Source organism: Vombatus ursinus, unplaced genomic scaffold (assembly GCF_900497805.2).
Source record: "Vombatus ursinus unplaced genomic scaffold, bare-nosed wombat genome assembly UNPS02014867.1, whole genome shotgun sequence".
Lineage (NCBI taxonomy): Eukaryota > Metazoa > Chordata > Mammalia > Diprotodontia > Vombatidae > Vombatus > Vombatus ursinus.
In genome coordinates this window covers 2,538,936-2,557,180 of record NW_020954645.1, presented here as the reverse complement: position 1 = coordinate 2,557,180, position 18,245 = coordinate 2,538,936, and the positions used below count along the sequence as shown (strand labels likewise).

Genomic DNA, 18,245 nt, shown 5'->3' with positions numbered 1-18,245 from the left:
AGGGATGAGGAGGAAGGGGAACGGGCTTTGCACACCAGGGATGGAAGGAAAAATGACACAGTCAGGAGTGGGAAGAAGGCATCAGGGTAACAACACAGAGCAGACTCAGCTCACATGACCACTGTCTTCATCACCGTCCTCATTATTAAGTACTGACCTTTGTAGGGCACCCTGAAGTTAGCAATGCACTTCACACACACTCTCTCCTTTGAGCCTCACAAAAATGCTGTGAAGTAATTACTACTTCAGGATTACTACACAGGATTATCCACATTTTTTCAGCTGAGGAAACCGAAGCACTGAGAGGTTCAATGACTTGCCCCTGGTCACACAACTAATATATATCAGAGGAGGGATTTGAATCCAAGCTCAACAATCTCTTCAGTCAGCACTGATCCAGACCTCACCATAATTAGCTACAATTCACAATGTGCCTCCTTGAGGGACAGCTTAGATGCTGCATCATAAAGGGCCTTGAATGCTAGACTAGAGTTTGAGCTTAATTCTCTAAATGAGAGGGTCAGGTTTTTTTTTTAGCAGGAAGATAACTCACAAAGTGCTATTTTGGGAAGATTAATCTGGCAGTGGGTAGTTATGACTTCATTCTGATTGTTTAAAATATCACTTCCGCAGTACAGTCTTTCTTACCAATCAGATCCTTTCATGTGGTACAATGACATTAGCTGGAAGGGACCGGAAAACCCTAGCCAGGGACTCCCAGGGCAAAGGCAGACCATTCCTTCCCCTGTTGGGTTCTCTCTGCCCTCTCACCTTTCTCTGAGGAACGTGCAGCAAGCATCTTTGATGTTCTGCAGCTGTAAGAAGCTGGCCCCCATGAGCAAGGACTGGACATTCTGCTGATCAATGGCGAGGTGGCCATTGTAGGCAAAGTTAATCAGAGCCTCCAGGGCGCTACAGTGAAAATAGGAAAAAGCAGCCGAGTTAACCAGAGGTGTTTCTCTGCCAACTTTCCTACTCAGCAGGCTAAGAAAAATGCACCAGACTCAAGATCAGACTGCATGAGAGACATCTGTCTGTCTCACTCTGGGACCCGACTTGACCTCAATGACCCTCCCTTCCCATCTAAGGTCACCCGCTGCTCGGACAGTAATCTCTGAGCGTGCTCTGCTTCCGGGCCTCTTTGGAACCTCTCAGGACCTCACATGCCCTTGCTTCACTTTTGGCATCTGCTCCTTCTAGACCGACCGCTCCGAATTTCTTCCTCCTCTGACACCACTAAGATTCCCTCTTATTTCTTCCTTCGAACCTGCTCCACATACAGAAGTCCTTCACTCCAAGCCCCCTTGCCCATCAGAATATACGCTCTCACCCTCACTCCCTGACCTTCGGCTGGTCCATTATCTGGTTTCCCTGCCCTTCCCTCTAGCCTCAGGGACTGTCAGGGCCCTAAGCACAAATCGCTTTGAAAAATCACCACTCAAATGGTCTCATGGCCTTGCGGAAAAGGCTCCATAAGACCATCCCTCCCCTATCTCCTCTCCCCCCAACACATACTCCAAACTGGACTAAAACATGCCAATGGCAGTGGACATTCCTTGTAATGTTTGGGTGGAATTCTGGGGTTTATCTGGTATTGATGGAGGTAGTCACCCCTCCCACCTATGGAGACATACCTGTGGGATTTGCACCACAGAGAAAGAACTCAAAAAGCCTAGTCCATCCATTTGGCTTGACATGCCAAGTGTATTCCTTTCCCCAGAAACACTTCAATAATAAACTGACAGTGCACTTAACAGCTTTAGCCTTCACTCACGGTCTAAGGAAAAGTTCTATTTCCTTTTGTTGAAAGGGTAGCAGCAACCAGGAGCCTCAAGTAATAACAGCACCTCAATGGCCAGTGCTTCCCCGATAGCAGCTGAGAGCAGGTAATAACTTCTGAGTTTGGAAGCAAAAGTCTTAAAAAGCGAGAAGAAGCTAATATGTATATCACGCAGACCCCTATGTCCAGGCAGGCTTTCGCCTCAACCAGACCCAAACACAATGGGATACTATCAAGATTCCTGGGTCTCAAGGTAACATTATGTAACTTGTCTCCTGTGTCTTCTTAATAGACATATTTAACCCGACTCTCTTCTCTCAAATGGTCAGTGTGAAAATCTCTCATTTCAGGATCTCTGACCATTGCCTTCACTATTTCCAGCATGGTTTTTCAGTAATATTTTAGTCCCAGGAGGCCAATATGACTAAAAGGCTATGCAATAGATGAAAGATTACTATTTCAAAACGTGAACTAAAGCAGGTCACCAGTCTTCCCTTAGATCAAAACTTAACAATGCTCCAAATATAACATTGGCTGAGTAATGGGCTCTTGGTCTGCATGGAGACCTCCCCTAAAAAGGGAAAGAATATAGGAAATAAATAAATAAAGAGGCAAAACGCTACTCTTGGCCACATAAGCCAAGCCATTGTAGCTCCTTTATTATCACTAAAGGACGAGTGTAAAGAACAAAGGCTAAAACAACCATGAGAAGCAGACTATACTATGGAAATGCATAGCACAGTCATTGATAGTTACCTTGGGTCCATTCCTTGCATTACAATCTCGTCTTGCTTACATTCCATCATGTCATTGGTAAACATAGCGTGAAAGTAAGGGATTGACGCAGCTAAGACAATCCTGTGGGCACTGAATTTGTGATCTCCAACCTGCAGAGGGAGAAAGCCGCAGAAAAATAAAGTGGGGGACATAAACACACAAATCCAGCCTGCCTGCTTCCCTCTGCTGGACACTTGTCATTGTCTGGATATGGCTTGGGGTGAAGACTTGGATATGGCTTGGGGTGAGGACTTGCAAGTGTCTCCCTCAGAGCGAGGTCGGGGCTGCCTCTGTGCCGCAGCAGGCTCCCCCTCCATGCATCTCTACTGTGGATTCCCTTAGCAGTTGGGAGGCCACAGAGTTCAATCTCTTTGACCTAGAGGAGAGGTCCTCACCCTGACTCCTAATTTACATACAGTTCTGAAAAAACTTCACTCATCTCAGTTCTAAGACCATAAGAGACTAGAAGCAGCAGGTCCGAAGAGTGAGGAAACAAGCTACTCCCTAATAAGAGAGCTTTAAGGTTTACATTTTAAATACTTTACAAAGATTACAAAGACCTACAAAGATCTCATTTGATCCTCACAACAACCCTGCGAGGTAAGAGTCTCCCCATTTTAGGGATGAGGAAAATGAGGTAGCTAAAGGTTAAGTGACATGCCCTGAGTCACAAAGCTAGTGAGTGCCTGGCAGTAGGGCAGAATCTGAACTCAGGTCCTCCCAACACCATAAACAATGCCCTATCCATAATGCCACCTGATGGTCAAGGTACCTAGGGTTACTTCGATTACTAAGGCAAAGAAGTGGATTATATTTCAGAAAAATTTCAATCCCAAAAGGTTAATTTTTTTTAAGAAAGCATTAATACTTCAAGGGGCAAGTTTAACTTATCTGGAAAATTCATTCATTTGGAAATGGCTCATTCCAATGGAAAGTCACATAAACGAAGTATTACTCTGCTGCATTTGTATTCTATCCATCAGTGGTCACTGATACTTGCTGTATAAGTACTCAATGTTCACTTTGTCTATGGATTCCAGCTCCTTGACTAGATGGTAAGCTAGATACTTGTACATGGAGATCATATTTTTATTCCTTCCTTATGAATCCTCGACCTCAATCAACTGATCAACAAGTATTTATTTATTAAGGGACTACCATGAGCCAGGAACTGTTACTATGGATACAAAGTCCAAAAAAATGAAATGATTCCTAAACATATATTATCATATCTTTATAAGGAAGCTGATACTAAGAAATGAAAACAAAGAATAACATGTCAAAGAATGACCAAGCTACTAATGGCTAGGTGAAACCTACTGAATCAGAAAACAGTGTTAGTGATTAAGATTGAGAAAGACTACACTAAAATGGTAACTAATTGGAACCGAGACCAAGCATTTGTGGACCAAGATTCAGTAAATGACTTTGCTACAATGGGCAAAGCACGCCTACTGCTGCAATGGGCAACTCAGCACAATAAACTATTTGCCACAAGGATCAGAATTTTCTAGCATTAAAGTGATATGCATTTTTAAAAGCAATATTTTAAATATTAAAATTAAATATTAAAAATATTTTAAAATGTTCTTCATCATACCCTCTCAATATATCTTTCATCTAGACAACTGCCAAGCCCTCATCCTAGCTTTCAACTGAACTCAAAGGAGAAGTGATAATATAATAAGTAAGCTCATTTCCTTAACCTTTACCAGCAAAAGGTGGAAAAAAGCCCAACTATTCAGAACCAAATATAACTGGTTTTGAACCACTTACTCTGTTCTACCACATTATCTTTTCTCACTTTGAAGAATCTGACACTCTGAAAGGGTACAGAACTGCTTTTATTAAGAGGCCACGGAGATCTCTATCCCCAGGAATGTCCTCCAAAAAAGCACATAGGCAAGTTCACCTCAGGACAGGTTCATGCAGCAACACTAAAGCAAAGAGGCAGGTATGAGAACTGCTACCGAAGGCACCTGAAACCAATGTGTCAATCATCATCCAAGCTTACTAGTGAAGACAATGACATAACTCATCTGGCCTTGTATAAAATAGGTACTTAATAAATGTATACGCTAAATTGAATGGTATCTTACAGTATTTATGTGCTTATGTGAAGATTTTCCAAAACAGGAAAACCAGTGGTACAAAAACTTTTTTAGGCCAAGACTCCTGTTCATTATTCTAATCACTCTTTTTATTAAGAGTATCCCAGTAACTTCAGCATATTCCATGGCTTAGTCAATTAAACATTTTTAAGTGCTTATTCTATACTAGGTTATTAGAAACAGAGTAACAAAAATGCCATCATTTGAACTCAGGACTGTGTCATTAAGCACTTACTGAATACAAAGTCAATATAAAACACAGTAATCCCTGTCTAGAAGTGTTTTACACGCAACAGTTAATAACAATGGCAATCTGCAAACTAGAAGGCATGAGATATGGTCTTTTGACTGTAATTCAGTATTCTTTCCACCAGAGTAAGGTGTCACACTGAATATTGCGCACATTTAGAGAATAAGATGGAATACAACAAGGTGCTCATTTTGTACCCTTGCCAAACAACAAGAAATGAGAGAGAACAATGAGTACAGCAATCCTCTAGGGTGGTGGTGTCAAACTCTAATATAAAGAGCGGACAAAACTGTATGTAAGGATCCCTGTGGGCCACATACTGACTTAGAAGACCACATGCTTGTGGTGTGTGTGTTTGTGTATAACACACAGATATATAAAATTAATTTCTTTCGCTAAATATTTCCCAATTAGAATTTAACCTAGTTTGGGCCACACTAAGGAGTGTTGTGGGCTACATGCCTGTGTTTGAAACCTCTACTCTAGTGACTTTCATGGAAGAGAAGTGCGTTCTCCTGAGGCAGAAAAGGCAGGGTTGAGAGAAAGGAGGGCACTCTACCTGGGACAAACAATCTGAACAAAGAAGTAGAAACTGTAGGGGTGGGGGACGAATGGGGAAATTGGCCTTATTAGACCAAAGAAATCAATGTGTATGTATGGCAGTGACAGATTAGGAAGAATGGAGTGGGGTTTTAGAACGTCTTGAAAGCCAGCCAAATACCATTTGGTGGGTTATTTGAACCACTGTAGAATATTAAGGAGAGGAATAATATGATTAAAGTGTGTTTCAGGAAGATTCGGGATGAACCAGATGACTGTGCAGGTCATTCTGCCAAACCCATATCTGACCATGTCACTCCCCTATTCAAAAAGCTCCACAAGCTCCCACACACCTCTAGGATAAAATGCAGGCTAAAGTCCTTTACAATCGGCCTCCTATCTACCTTCCCAGGTTTATCGCATGTTCATTACTACTCTTCTTCAAGAGCTCCACTCCAGCCAAAATGACTTAGCTGATGTTCTCTGAAACAACCCCCTCTGCTTCCTCTCCCCATGCCTTTGCCCAGCCCATTCCCTTTGCCTAGTACAGCCCCTCCCTCCTCACTCTCCCTGAGCCCCCCACCTACAGAATCTCTCAAGGCTCAGCTGAAGTGCTGCCTCTTGCCAAAGTTTATCATGATTCTTCCAGTCCTGCTAGTGCCTCATCCCAGAAATTACTTTGTAGATATTGGGCATTGAATTATTTGGGTCCGTGTCATTTCCCCCAGCAGAACAAAAACTCCTTGAGAACAGGCATTGCTCTGTTTTTATTTTTGCATCTTTGGTGCTTGGTAAACAGGAGGTGCTGAAAAAATGTGTATTGAATAAATGAAACACTGGAGAGCGACAGAAGGCTGCAGAGGAGCTCCAGGGGAAGAAAGAAAGGTCTCTTTAGGACTCATTAAAATTTTCCCATTATCCTCAGTTTAAGAAATCTGCAAAGTGTTTTTATAGTGCCCCTGTTTAAAGGATTTCCCTCAACACTGGCTGTCATATTTCTAGGTCAAAGTCACAAGGCAAATGTTTCTACTTAATTTTGATTCTTCCACAAAAAGAGTTAAGGTTGTGACATTTTTTCCCTCTAATACTCCTCCCCAATGTTACAAATGACATAACATCACAAAGTGCCAAGGTAGTCTCCTTTGCCTATATGTAACCCTGGACCTACCACTGTTATATGTGACTTACTTAAACTTCCTAGACCTCGGTTTCTTCACCTGCAAAATAGGGGGAATATACTGCATTATCTCTAATTAGGGTCCATTCCAGCTCTAAAGATAATTCTTCATTTCTGCATACTCTAAAATTCAGGTCACAAAAAGAACATATGAAGAAACTAGGGATGTTTAGCCTTAAAAGGGAACCCCTAGGAAGTCATTCTATGTAGAAATAGAAGAATAGCATCTTCCTCCATATATCGACCAAAATTTGAGTCCACCCAAAGTATAGTCCTAGCAAAAGATCATGTCTACTTTCTGAGGATCAGCCCAGCTAAGCTTGGAAAGACTCATCACCAATTGGCCAACCCCTTGGTGATGAAGTGGTCCTGAGTCCTATATGATCCCCTAACTGGTTCTTCAGTGATAGTGGAAGAATGGTGGAAAGCAGGGAAGAACATCCTTAGCATCTTCTTCAACTCAATCCAATTTAATTCAACAAGCATTTATTAAGCACCTAGTACGTGTACAGCACTGCCACATAAAAAGGCAAAGGATATACAAAATAAAAAATAGCCCCTGGCCTTACAGGGAGGAAGGCATATAATTTTATTGGGGGCCACAATAGTTTTTTGTGCTTTTTTTTTTATTGTTGTCATTATCTTTATTTTATAATATATTTTATTTTTCCCCCAATTACATGTTAAAACAATTGTTTAACATTTTTTAAAAAAGTTTTGAGTTCCAAATTCTATCCTTCCTTCCCTCCCCTCTCTGTCTCTGAGACAGGTAAGCAATTTGGTATAGTTTATACATATGCAACCATGTAAAACATTTCCCTATTAGTCATTTTGTACAAAAAGACTTGAATAAAAAAAAGAATGAAAGAGAGGAAGAAAGTGAAAAATAGCATGCTTCAATCTGTATTCAATCAATACCAGATCTGTCTCTGAAGGAGGATAGTATGCTTCATCATGAGTCCTTTGGGATTGTCTTGGATCATTGCATTGCTGAGAATAGCTAAGTCATTCACAGTTCTTCATCATACAATATTGCTGTTATTGTGTATAGCATTCTCCCGGTTCTGCTCATTTCACTATGCATAAGGAAGTAAAAAGGAATGGGAATAATACAAGGGGGAGGGGGGACTGATAAAATGGAGGGTATATTGGGGAAGGAGGTGATCAGAAGTAAAACACTTGTGAGGAGGAAAAAGGTGAGGGGCAGCTAGGTGGCGCACTGGATAGAGCACCGGCCCTGACGTCAGGAGGACCTGAGTTCAAATCCGGACTCAGACCAAACACTTGTCACGTACTAGCTGTGCGACCCTGGGCATGTCACTTAACCCCAATTGCCTTAAAAAAAAAAAAGGAAAAAAAGGAGGAAAAGGGTAGAATGTAAGAGAAAGAGAGAGGGGAATAAGAAAGTGAAAAATAGCATGGAGAGAAATACAGGGTTAATTATCATATATATAAATGTGAATGGGATGAACTCAGCCACAAAATGGAAGCAGAAAGCAGAATGGATTAAAAACTAGAATCTTACAATATGTGGTTTACAAGAAACACATTTAAAGCAGAGAGATACACACAGGGTAAAGATAAGGGGCTAGAGCAGGATCTATTATGTTTCAGCTGAAGCAAAGAAAGTAGATGAGATAATCATATGATTTCTTTCTTTGGGTTTGTTTGTTTGTTTTTTGGTGAGGCAACTGGAGTTAAGTGACTTGCCCAGAGTCACACAGCTAGTAAGTGTTACGTGTCTGAGGATGGATTTGAACTCGGGTTCTCCTGACTCCAAAGCCAGTGCTCTATCCACTGCACCACCTGGCTGCCCCAATTATATGATTTCTGTTAGTTTTGTTATTGATGTGGTCAATTATGCTGATAGTTTTCCTAATATTGAACCAGCCTTGCATTCCTGGGATAAATCCCACCTGATCATAATGTATGATCCTCATGATAAATTGCTGTAATCTCAGCATCCTGAACTCAGACAAACCAAAAGCAAGAATAGATCTAATTAAAAGAGATAAAGGAATTATATCTTGCTGAAAGGTACCATAGACAATGAATTATATCAATCTTAAACATATATGCTATATGTTTATATGTATATATATATGTGTGTGTGTATATGTATACGTGTGTATATGTATACATGTTTATACACACACACACACACACACACACACACACACACACCAAATGGTACAGCATCTAAATTTTTGAAGAAGTTGAATGAATTACAGGAGGAAACTTTCCCCTCTCAGAACTAGATAAATCTAACCAAAAAAATAAACAAGAAAGAAGTTAAGGAGGTGAATAAAATTCTGGAAAAGTTAGATATGATAGATCTCTGGGGAAAATTGAATGGGAATAGAAACGAATATACCTTTTTTCTCAGCAGTACATGGCACCTACACAAAAACTGACCATGTATTAGTACATAAAAACCTCACAACCAAATGCAGAAAGGCAGAAATAGTAAATGCATCCTTTTTGGATCATAATGAAATAAAAATTATAATGGAAAGTTAAAAAATTCATTGGAAATTAAATAATCTAATCCCCCAAAAAAGTGGATCAAAGAACAAATCATAGAAACAATCAATAATTTCATTAAAGAAAATGACAACAATGAGACAACATACCAAAATTTATGGGATACAACCAAAGCAGTACTTAGGGGAAAATTTATATTTCCAATTACTTACATAAATAAAATAAAGAAAAAGCAGATCAAGGAATCGAGCATGCAACTTAAAAAATTAGAAAAAAGAACAAATTAAAAATCCCCAATTAAACACCAAATTGGAAATCCTGAAAGTCAAAGGAGAGATTAATTAAAATTGAAAGTAAGAAAACCATCAAACTAATAAATAAAACTAGAAGCTGGTTTTATGAAAAAAAAACTAATAAAATAAACCATTGATTAATTTGATTTAAAAAAGGAAAGAAGAAAACCAAATTACTAGTATCACGAAAGGGGTGAGAAAATTAAGACAATCGTTAGCAGCTATTTTGTCCAATTATATGCCAATAAATTTGACAATTTAAATAAAGTAGATGAATATCTACAAAAATACAAATTATGCAGATTAACAGAACAAAAAATAAAATACTTAAATAACTCAATCTTAGAAAAAGAAATCAAACAAGCCATCAATGAACTTCCTAAGAAAAAATTCCCAGGACCAGATGGATTCACAAGTGAATTCTATCAAACATTTAAAGAACAATTAATCCTAATACTATATAATTGTGAAAAATATGTGAAGAAAGAATCCTACCAAATTCCTTTTATGACACAAATATGATGCTGATACCCAAACTAGGAATAGCCAAAACAGAGAAAGAAAATTATAGACCAATTTCAAATACTGATGCAAAAAATTTAAATAAAGTATTAGCAAAGAGATTATAGTAATTTATCATGAGGATCATACACGATGGCCAGGTGCAATTTATACCAGGAATGCAAGGCTGGTTCAATATTAGGAAAACTATCAGCATAATTGACCATATCAATAACAAAACCAACAGAAATCATATGATTATCTCAATAGATGCAGAAAAAGCCTTTGACAAAATACAGCATCCATTCCTGTTTAAAAACACTAGAGAACATAGGAATAAATGGAACTTACCTTAAAATGATAAGTAATATTTATCTAAAACCATCAGCAAGCATTTTCTGCAATGGGGATAAACCAGGAACCTTTCCAATAAGATCAAGAATGAAACAAGAATGCCCATTATCACCTCTATTATTTAATATTGTACTAGAAATATTAGCTACAGCAAAAAGACAAAGAAATTAAAGGAATTAGAACAGGCAATGAGGAAACAAAACTATCACTCTTTGCAGATGATATGATGTTATGCTTAGAAAATCAGAGAGAATCCACTAAAAAACTACTTGAAATTATTAAAAACTTTAGCAAAGTTGTAGGATACAAAATAAACCCACATAAATAATCAGCATTTCTATATATTACCAACAAAGTTCAACAGCAAAAGACAGAAAGAGAAATTCCATTTAAAATAACTGTAAGCAATATAAAATACTTGGAAGTCTACCTGCCAAGACAAACCCAGGAACTATATGAACACAACTATAAAACACTTTTCACACAAATAAAGTCAGATCTAAACAATTAAAACAATGTAATTGTTCATGGGTAGGCTGAGCCAATATAATAAAAATGAAATTCTACCTAAATTAATTTACTTGTTCAATGCCATACCAAACAATCAAAAATTATTTTACAGAGCTAGAAAAAAATAACAAAATTCATCCAGAAGAACAAAAGCTCAAGGTTGCCAAGGGAATCAATGAAAAAAATGCAAAAGAAGGTGGTCTAGCTGTACCAAATCTCAAACTCTATATTATAAAGCAGCAATTATCATAATAATCTGGTACTGGCTAAGAAATACAGTGGTGGATCAGTGGAATAGATCAGGTACCAATTACATTACAGTAAATAACCACAGTAATCTAGTATATGATAAACCCAAAGATCTAAGCTTTTGGAACAAAAATTCATTATTTAACAAAAACTGCTGGGGAAAGTGGAAAACAGTATGGCAGAAACTAGGTATAGACCAACATCTCACATCATATACCAAGATAAGGTCAAAATGGGTACATGATTTACACATAAAGGGTGATACCATAAGCAAATTAAGAGAGCATGGAATAGTTTATCTGTCAAGTTTATGGATAAGGGAAGATTTTAGGACCAAAGAAGACACAGAGAGCATTACAAAATGTAAAATAGGTAATTTTGATTACATAAAATTTAAAAGTTTTTTGCACAAACAAACAAAACCAATGTGATCAAAATTATAAGGAAAGCAGAAAACGGGAGGAAAAATTTTGCAACAAGTATCTCTGATAAAGCCTCATTTCTCAAATATACAGAGAACTGAGTCAAATCTATAAAAATACAAATCAATCTCCAATTGATACATCGCCAAAGGACATGAACAGACAATTTTCAGAGAAAGAATTCAAAACTAACTATAGTCATATGAAAACATGCTCTAAATCACTATTGACCAGAGAAATGCAATTAAAACAACTCTAAGGTACCACCTCACACCTATCAGATTGACTAATACGACAAAAAAGGAAAATGTTGGATGTTGGAGGGGATGTGGGAAAACTAGGACATTAATGCACTGTTGGTGGAGTTGTGAACTGATTCAACCATTCTAGACAGCAATTTGGAACTATGCCCAAAGAGCTATAAGACTGTGCATACTTTGATCCAGCAATACCACTGTTAGGTCTATATCTGAAAGATATACAAAAAAAGGGAAAAGGACGTATTTGTACAAAAATATTTATAGCAGCTCTTTTTTGTGGTGCCCATCAATTGGCGAATGGCTAACCAAGCTGTGGTATATGATTGTAAATGAAAATTATCATGCTATAAGAAATGACAAGCAGGATGATTTCAGAAAAACCTGGAAAAACTTACGTGAACTAATGCATAGTGATGTGAACAGAAGTAGAACACTGCACACAGTAATAGCAATATTGTATGATGAAGAACTGTGAATGACTTAGCTATTCTCAGCAATACAACGATGAAGCGTACTATCTGCCTCCAGAGAAAGAACTGATATTGATTGATTACAGATTGAAGCATGCTATTTTTCATTTTCTTTCTTTCATTTTTTTTATTCAAGTCTTCCTATACAAAATGACTAATATGGAAATGTTTTGCATAATTGCACATGTATAACCTATATCTGATTGCTTGCTGTCTTGGGGAGGGGGAGGGGAAGGAGGGATAGAATCTGGAACTCAAAGCTTTAAAAAAAATTTTTTTTTTTAAAAAGGAGCGAGGAAGTCAAGAAGGAAGAGGACTGAGAAAAGGCCATTGGATTTAGCAATCAAAAGATCACTGGTCATCTAGGAGAAAGCAACTTCAGTTGAATGATGTGGTCAGAAGCCAATCTGCAAGAGACTGAGAAGTGAGTACAAGATGAGGAAGTGACACAACCAGTGTAGACAGATCCTTCTTAGCATTTAATTGTGAAAAGCAGGAGAGATACAGGACATAAGCTGAAGGAGATAGCATGATCAAGTAAAGGGGTTTTCGTTTGTTTTTTTAAAGGAATGATGTGAGCTGGGCATGTATGCAGACAGTAGGGAAAGACTGAGTAGATAAGAAGAGACTGAAAGTGAGGGCTGAGGGGATATTAAAAAGGCAAAGTGCTGGAGGAGATATGAAGAAATGGTATCAAGGGCACAAGTAGTGGGACTGGTTTCTGTAAGGAAAGGGAATATCTCTTTGTTTGATAGTGCAAGGGAGGAAAGAATGGAAAATAATGTAAAGGGGTTCTAAAGTGAAGAAGAGGAAGAAGTTTATGACAAGATGGTCTTGATTTTCTCAGTAAGGTAGGAGATGAGGCCCTCTGCTGGGGGGGGAGGGAGAGAGGGAGAGAGGGAGAGAGGGAGGGAGAGAGAGAAGGGTTTAGGAAAAAAAGTTTAGAACAACAGCTGTGGGGAGTGTAATAGTCACACAGAGAAGAATGAAAAGACCACCGTGCTGCACCACTGAGGACCCAGCTGAAACTTGTATTTCCATCAGCTCCTCTAATTTTTAGTGGATTCAGTATGGACAGGTGACTTCCAGTAGCAAAATTCAGCAGCAAACTAGTAGGAAAACAAATCTGCTCCTTCTTTTAAATTCATGTCCCCATCAGTGGAACCACCATTCACATATGTCTTCCGTGTCTGAAACCTTGGTGTTATCTTTGACTTTTTCACTAATTTTATCTTTCACATACAATCAGCAACCAAGTCCTGTCAATTTTATCTCCTCAGTCTCTCTTGAATGTGTTCCTTTCTTCGAATTCCCATGGCCATCACTCCAGTTCAGGCCCTCATTACCACCTGCTTGGATTACTACAACAGCCATCTAACAGGTCTTCCCATTCCCTGTTCTAGCCTTTATATTACTGATGGAATAATCTTACTTATAGATTAATTCAAGCCCCTCTTTTACTCAAAAATCTTTAGTGACTCTTTATTGCCAAAACACTTTGGCTTCCAGGCCCTCCCCAATCTGGCACCTCTGTGCCTGTTTGGACATACTTATCTCTTATTACTCCTCTCCACAGCCTATACTACAGTCAAACTTAAGTACTCTATCCCCAGAACATACTTTGTGCTCTCTCAGCTCTTACCTTGTTCACTCTGTTCTTCATGCCCAGAATATTCTCCCTCATCTTCTTTGCCTATTGAATTCCTATCTTTTAAAGCCCAACCCAAATGTCACCTCCTCCATAAAGCCTTTCCTAAACTCTCCAGTCTGTAGTGGACTTTTCCGCCTTATAATTCTCACAGAACTTTTGTCCTGCACCAATGTTATTTTATGTTACAGCATATTTTAAAAAGTTCTATGTAAGTCATATTCCCCTACTAGACTCTGAGCTCAGAGAGGGCAGAGCTTAGTTAAGCTTTGTATCTCCTCCAGCATCAAACTCAGTGTTCTGTACAAAACTTGTTTTTAATAAGTTTGTCGAATTGTTGCCCATGTTTGTTTAGACTTAATATTGCTTGCTGATGATCAAAAGTGCTTTTATGCAGGGCCTCTTGACTTTAAAATTTTTTTATAATCTTAGTACATCAAGCTTGATCCAAATAATTAAGATAATGAGAGTTAGGCAACATGTTAAAAGTTCAATTTTTCTGTTAAAAAAGAAGAGAAACGTTTCTGATTCCCATCAAGCACAGTACTCTAATTCAGACCTAAACTCAAGTATGTTTTTGAAAATTACCAAGTTGGATTACCTTTCCATGTACAAAACATACATTTAGTGCCCCCACTCACACTCACACTTAACTAGTGAGCGTGTCAGAACCAATGATTTATCCACAGTTGGAAAATTTGCAGTGAATAAAGTCTGCAGAGCAAATAAAAGACAATTATGGGATTGCCTAGGCATATACAACACCCCTGAATTCACTGCAAAGGAAAAAAAAAATCAATTTAAAGGGAAAAGCCCAAACCACTTCCATTTTAAAAAGAGGCAATAATCACTTAGAACTTTGCTTTAACAAACCCCAAATCCAGACAGCCTTTCCTTCCTCATCATTTTTTACACTATGATCTGGACAGTGGGAGGTAGAAGGAAGAAGTTTTTCAGATTAGTAGGTAAAGTAAGTTTACACAATTTAGGAACACTCTATAAGACACTGGGTAACGGAAAGAATCAGGAAAATGATTTGTTTTTAGGATGGTAAAACTAGTAAGTGAAAATCCATTCATTTATTCATTGAAACAATTATTTGTGCCAACTATGTGCTACATAATATTGATAGTTCATAATTTGATATCCCATTAAGAATTACAAATTATTTTCCTCAAAATAAGCTTATGAACTAAGGATTCAGAACACTGTTATTTGAGAGGTGGGGTGATGTAGTGGAATTAGAAGAGCTGGGTTTTAATTCTACTCCTACTTCACACTCTCTCAACCTCAGTCTCCTCATCTATAAAAGGAACTGAATGTGATATTCCATTGGTACAGGGAACTTGCTAGTGAGGCAATTCTCACTAACAATGCAGGCTGGCACCTGCTTCACAATTTATAGTCTTAAACTCCTGACCAGAGAGGTATGGACTCAGGTTGCAGAATGAAACATATTTTTGGGACATGGACAATGTGGGAATATGTTCTGCTTTATTATGTATATTTTTCCATACAGGTTTTCTTTTTCTTTTTTAAAGGAGGTAGAATAGAGATAAAATAAGTTTTTGTTAATTTAAGAAAAAATTTTTTTAAGACGCTAACCCACACCTGAACATGTACTCCATTCTGGGTCAGGTCTGATATCTGAGATCTTTCAGTGCAAGGTATGGGGCCTGAGGCTTTCCTTTCAGTGTGAGTTCTGGGTCAAGGCATCACTAAGCCTTTGCCTGAAGCTTTAAGCCCTTCTGGCTCCACTGTGGTCTTAATCCCAAGTCCTTTTGACCCTAAGCATGGTGCCAAAACCTGGTCAACTGCCTGTTTTACCTCTACTCTTTATTTTTCTACTACCTTAAGTAAATGTCCTTGTCACATACACATTTCTTAAAGTTAGTAAATATTTTTCTGTCCACTTATACCCATATGATGGCTAAACCAAATAAATATGGTTTACTACAAGTGCATAAAATTGAATAAGAACAAACATACCATGCTACCCTACTCTTCTATACTTTTCTTATAATATCATATATAAATCAATGTGGTTCTAACTAAAAAACAAAAAGCTCATAGTCCTTGAGAGTTACCTAGGGTACTGGGAGTTTAAGTCACTGCCCCAGAGTCATACTGTCACTACATGTCAGGGGAGGGACTCGAAGAGTGACAGGTGCACTACTTATCTCACAGGGTTGTTGTGAAGAAAGCACTTTGAAACTCTTGAAGCACTACAGAGATGGAAATGTCCAGCCTAGCAACCCAGTTCCAGGCTTTGGACTCTTAAGTCCACTGCCCTTTCTACATGCCATGTTGTCCTCCAGCACTTGTTCTTCACATTTCACACTGTGCTTGATGCTGAGAGATATTCAATGATATATCAACAACGGGTCAAGTCGAGTAAGATAAAATTTAACAAAGATTAATAGAAAATCCTACGTAGGTTCAAAAACATCAACTTCACAAGTGTAAAATGGGGAGGTGCAGGCAGACTAGAGTTCCCATGAAAAAGACCTAAGGTTTAGTGGATTAAAAGTTCAATATGAGTCACAGTAAAACATGGCAGCCAAAAGAACAGCTATCCCCGATGGAGAGACACAGTGTCCAGAGCACACAAGCCGGCCCAGTCAGACCTAATCTGGAGGACTGACTTTAGTTCTGCGTTTCTGGAAAGATGTTCACAAGGTAGAGAACATCCAAAGGTGACAAGGATGGTAAAATTCCTTGAGCCAATGTCATACAAGGATAAGCTGAAAGAACCGGTATGTTTTTAGCCTGAAAGAGATTTGAGCTGGGTTAAGAGGAATGGACAGATGGAACGACCTGATTACTGTCTCCAGGTATTTGAAGGGTTACCATGTAGAGAAGAACTGGATTCATTCTGCTTGCCCCAAAAGGGCAGAACTAGGAACAACAAGCGGAAGTTGCAGTGTCAGATTTAAGTTCAAAATAAGGCAAAACTAGCTGGCTGAAGATTCACTTCATACATCCTCGAAGAAAAGAAGTATTTAGGAAAGAACAATGGATAGAACACAGACACGGTTCAAAACACTTCTCCCTGTCTACACAATGGATAGAATACAGACTGAGTTCAAATAACTTCTCCCTATCTCCCTGGTAATCTGCCAGGGTGTTTCACAGCATCCCTACACCCTCTATGATCATCTTCTTAGAGCTACTTAGAAGCATGTCTTTAAGAAACAGTATCTTAAATACTCTGTAGCAGGGCTTCTTAATCTGGTAAGTCCTTTGGACTTCTTCTCAGCATGATGTTTTCAAATGCATTTTTAAAAAATACATAGGATGGCAAAGGAAACCAATGAAATGGAAATAGTTATCAAAAGGTATTAAAATTTCACAGGTTAAGAACCTCTGCTCTATAGAACACAAGAGACCATAGGATGAAAAGAAGGCAAAGCCAGGAGTCAGAAGTCAGATCAAGAAGAAAAATGACGGCAGAATACCAAGTGGGAGAACAAAAAGCAATGTTGGGTGGTCCTTGGACTTGGGCACCCAGACATCTGGCTTTGAGGTAACTGGTGGGTAAGAAAAATGTAGGTTTTGCCTTTCCAAATGAGTACACCCTTCCTAGCAAAGAGAATAGGAAAATATCTGGAGCAATTTATCAAGCCCTCTCCTAGGAAAAGAACTCAGAGCTGAATGAAGAACTTTATACCATATTCAAAGGGCAAAGCATACGCTAACAGTTTTTAGGCTGTGGCCTACACGGATCCCAAAGTAAACAAAGACCTTTGAGGGAATCTAGTCCCCAAGAATCAGCACAAAGACATTTGGAGATGGGAAGGAAAACAAGAGCAATTTAATCACCTCTCCTTTATATCCTTGCGCTCTTCTCATGTGCTAATGTGTACTATATTTATTCCTCAATCCTAGACCAATTTCCTTAAAGGCAGAAAATATCCTACCTATCTTTGTATCTTCCCCAGTGCTTAGAGCAGTGCTCTACACACTTGAAAATAAAGCAGAAAGAGAGAGGGGAAAAAAGGGAAAGGATTATTAGAGTGGCTAGAAAGAAGGATGACTAGTCCATCAAAGATAAATCATGCCATGGGAGAGTTTGAGAACTAAACGTCTCTTTTACATGTCAAGAGAATGTTGTTTTCATTTTGGAGAGCAATTTGGAACTGTGCCCAAAGGGCTATCAAAATGTGCATACCCTTTGACCCAGAAACAGCACTTCTAAGGCTATATCCCAGAGAGATCACACAAATGGGAAAAGGACCCACATGTACAAAAATATTCATAGCAGCTCTTTCTGTGGTGGCAAAGAATTGGAAATTGAGAGGATGCCCATCAATTGGGGAATGGCTGAACAAGTTGTGGTACATGAATGCAATGGAAAACTATTGTGCTATAAGAAATGATGAGCAGGCAGACTTCAGAAAAACGTGGAAAGACTTACAT

The 18,245-nt window shown here is 38.6% G+C and overlaps 1 protein-coding gene across 4 annotated transcripts in view; it reads right to left on the bottom strand.

Moving 5' to 3' along the window:
• KLHL18 (kelch like family member 18) overlaps positions 1–18,245 on the bottom strand; it is a 95,597-nt gene that overhangs the window by 43,013 nt on the left and 34,339 nt on the right. For 3 of the 4 annotated variants that reach the window (XM_027842185.1, XM_027842186.1, XM_027842188.1), the window contains exons 2-3: positions 2,537–2,667; positions 772–912 (exon numbers count right to left, since the gene is read on the bottom strand). In XM_027842185.1, coding sequence (XP_027697986.1) covers positions 772–912; positions 2,537–2,667 — 272 coding nt within the window. The remainder of the gene's footprint in view (positions 1–771; positions 913–2,536; positions 2,668–18,245) is intronic. The other variant, XM_027842187.1, reaches the window with a different exon arrangement.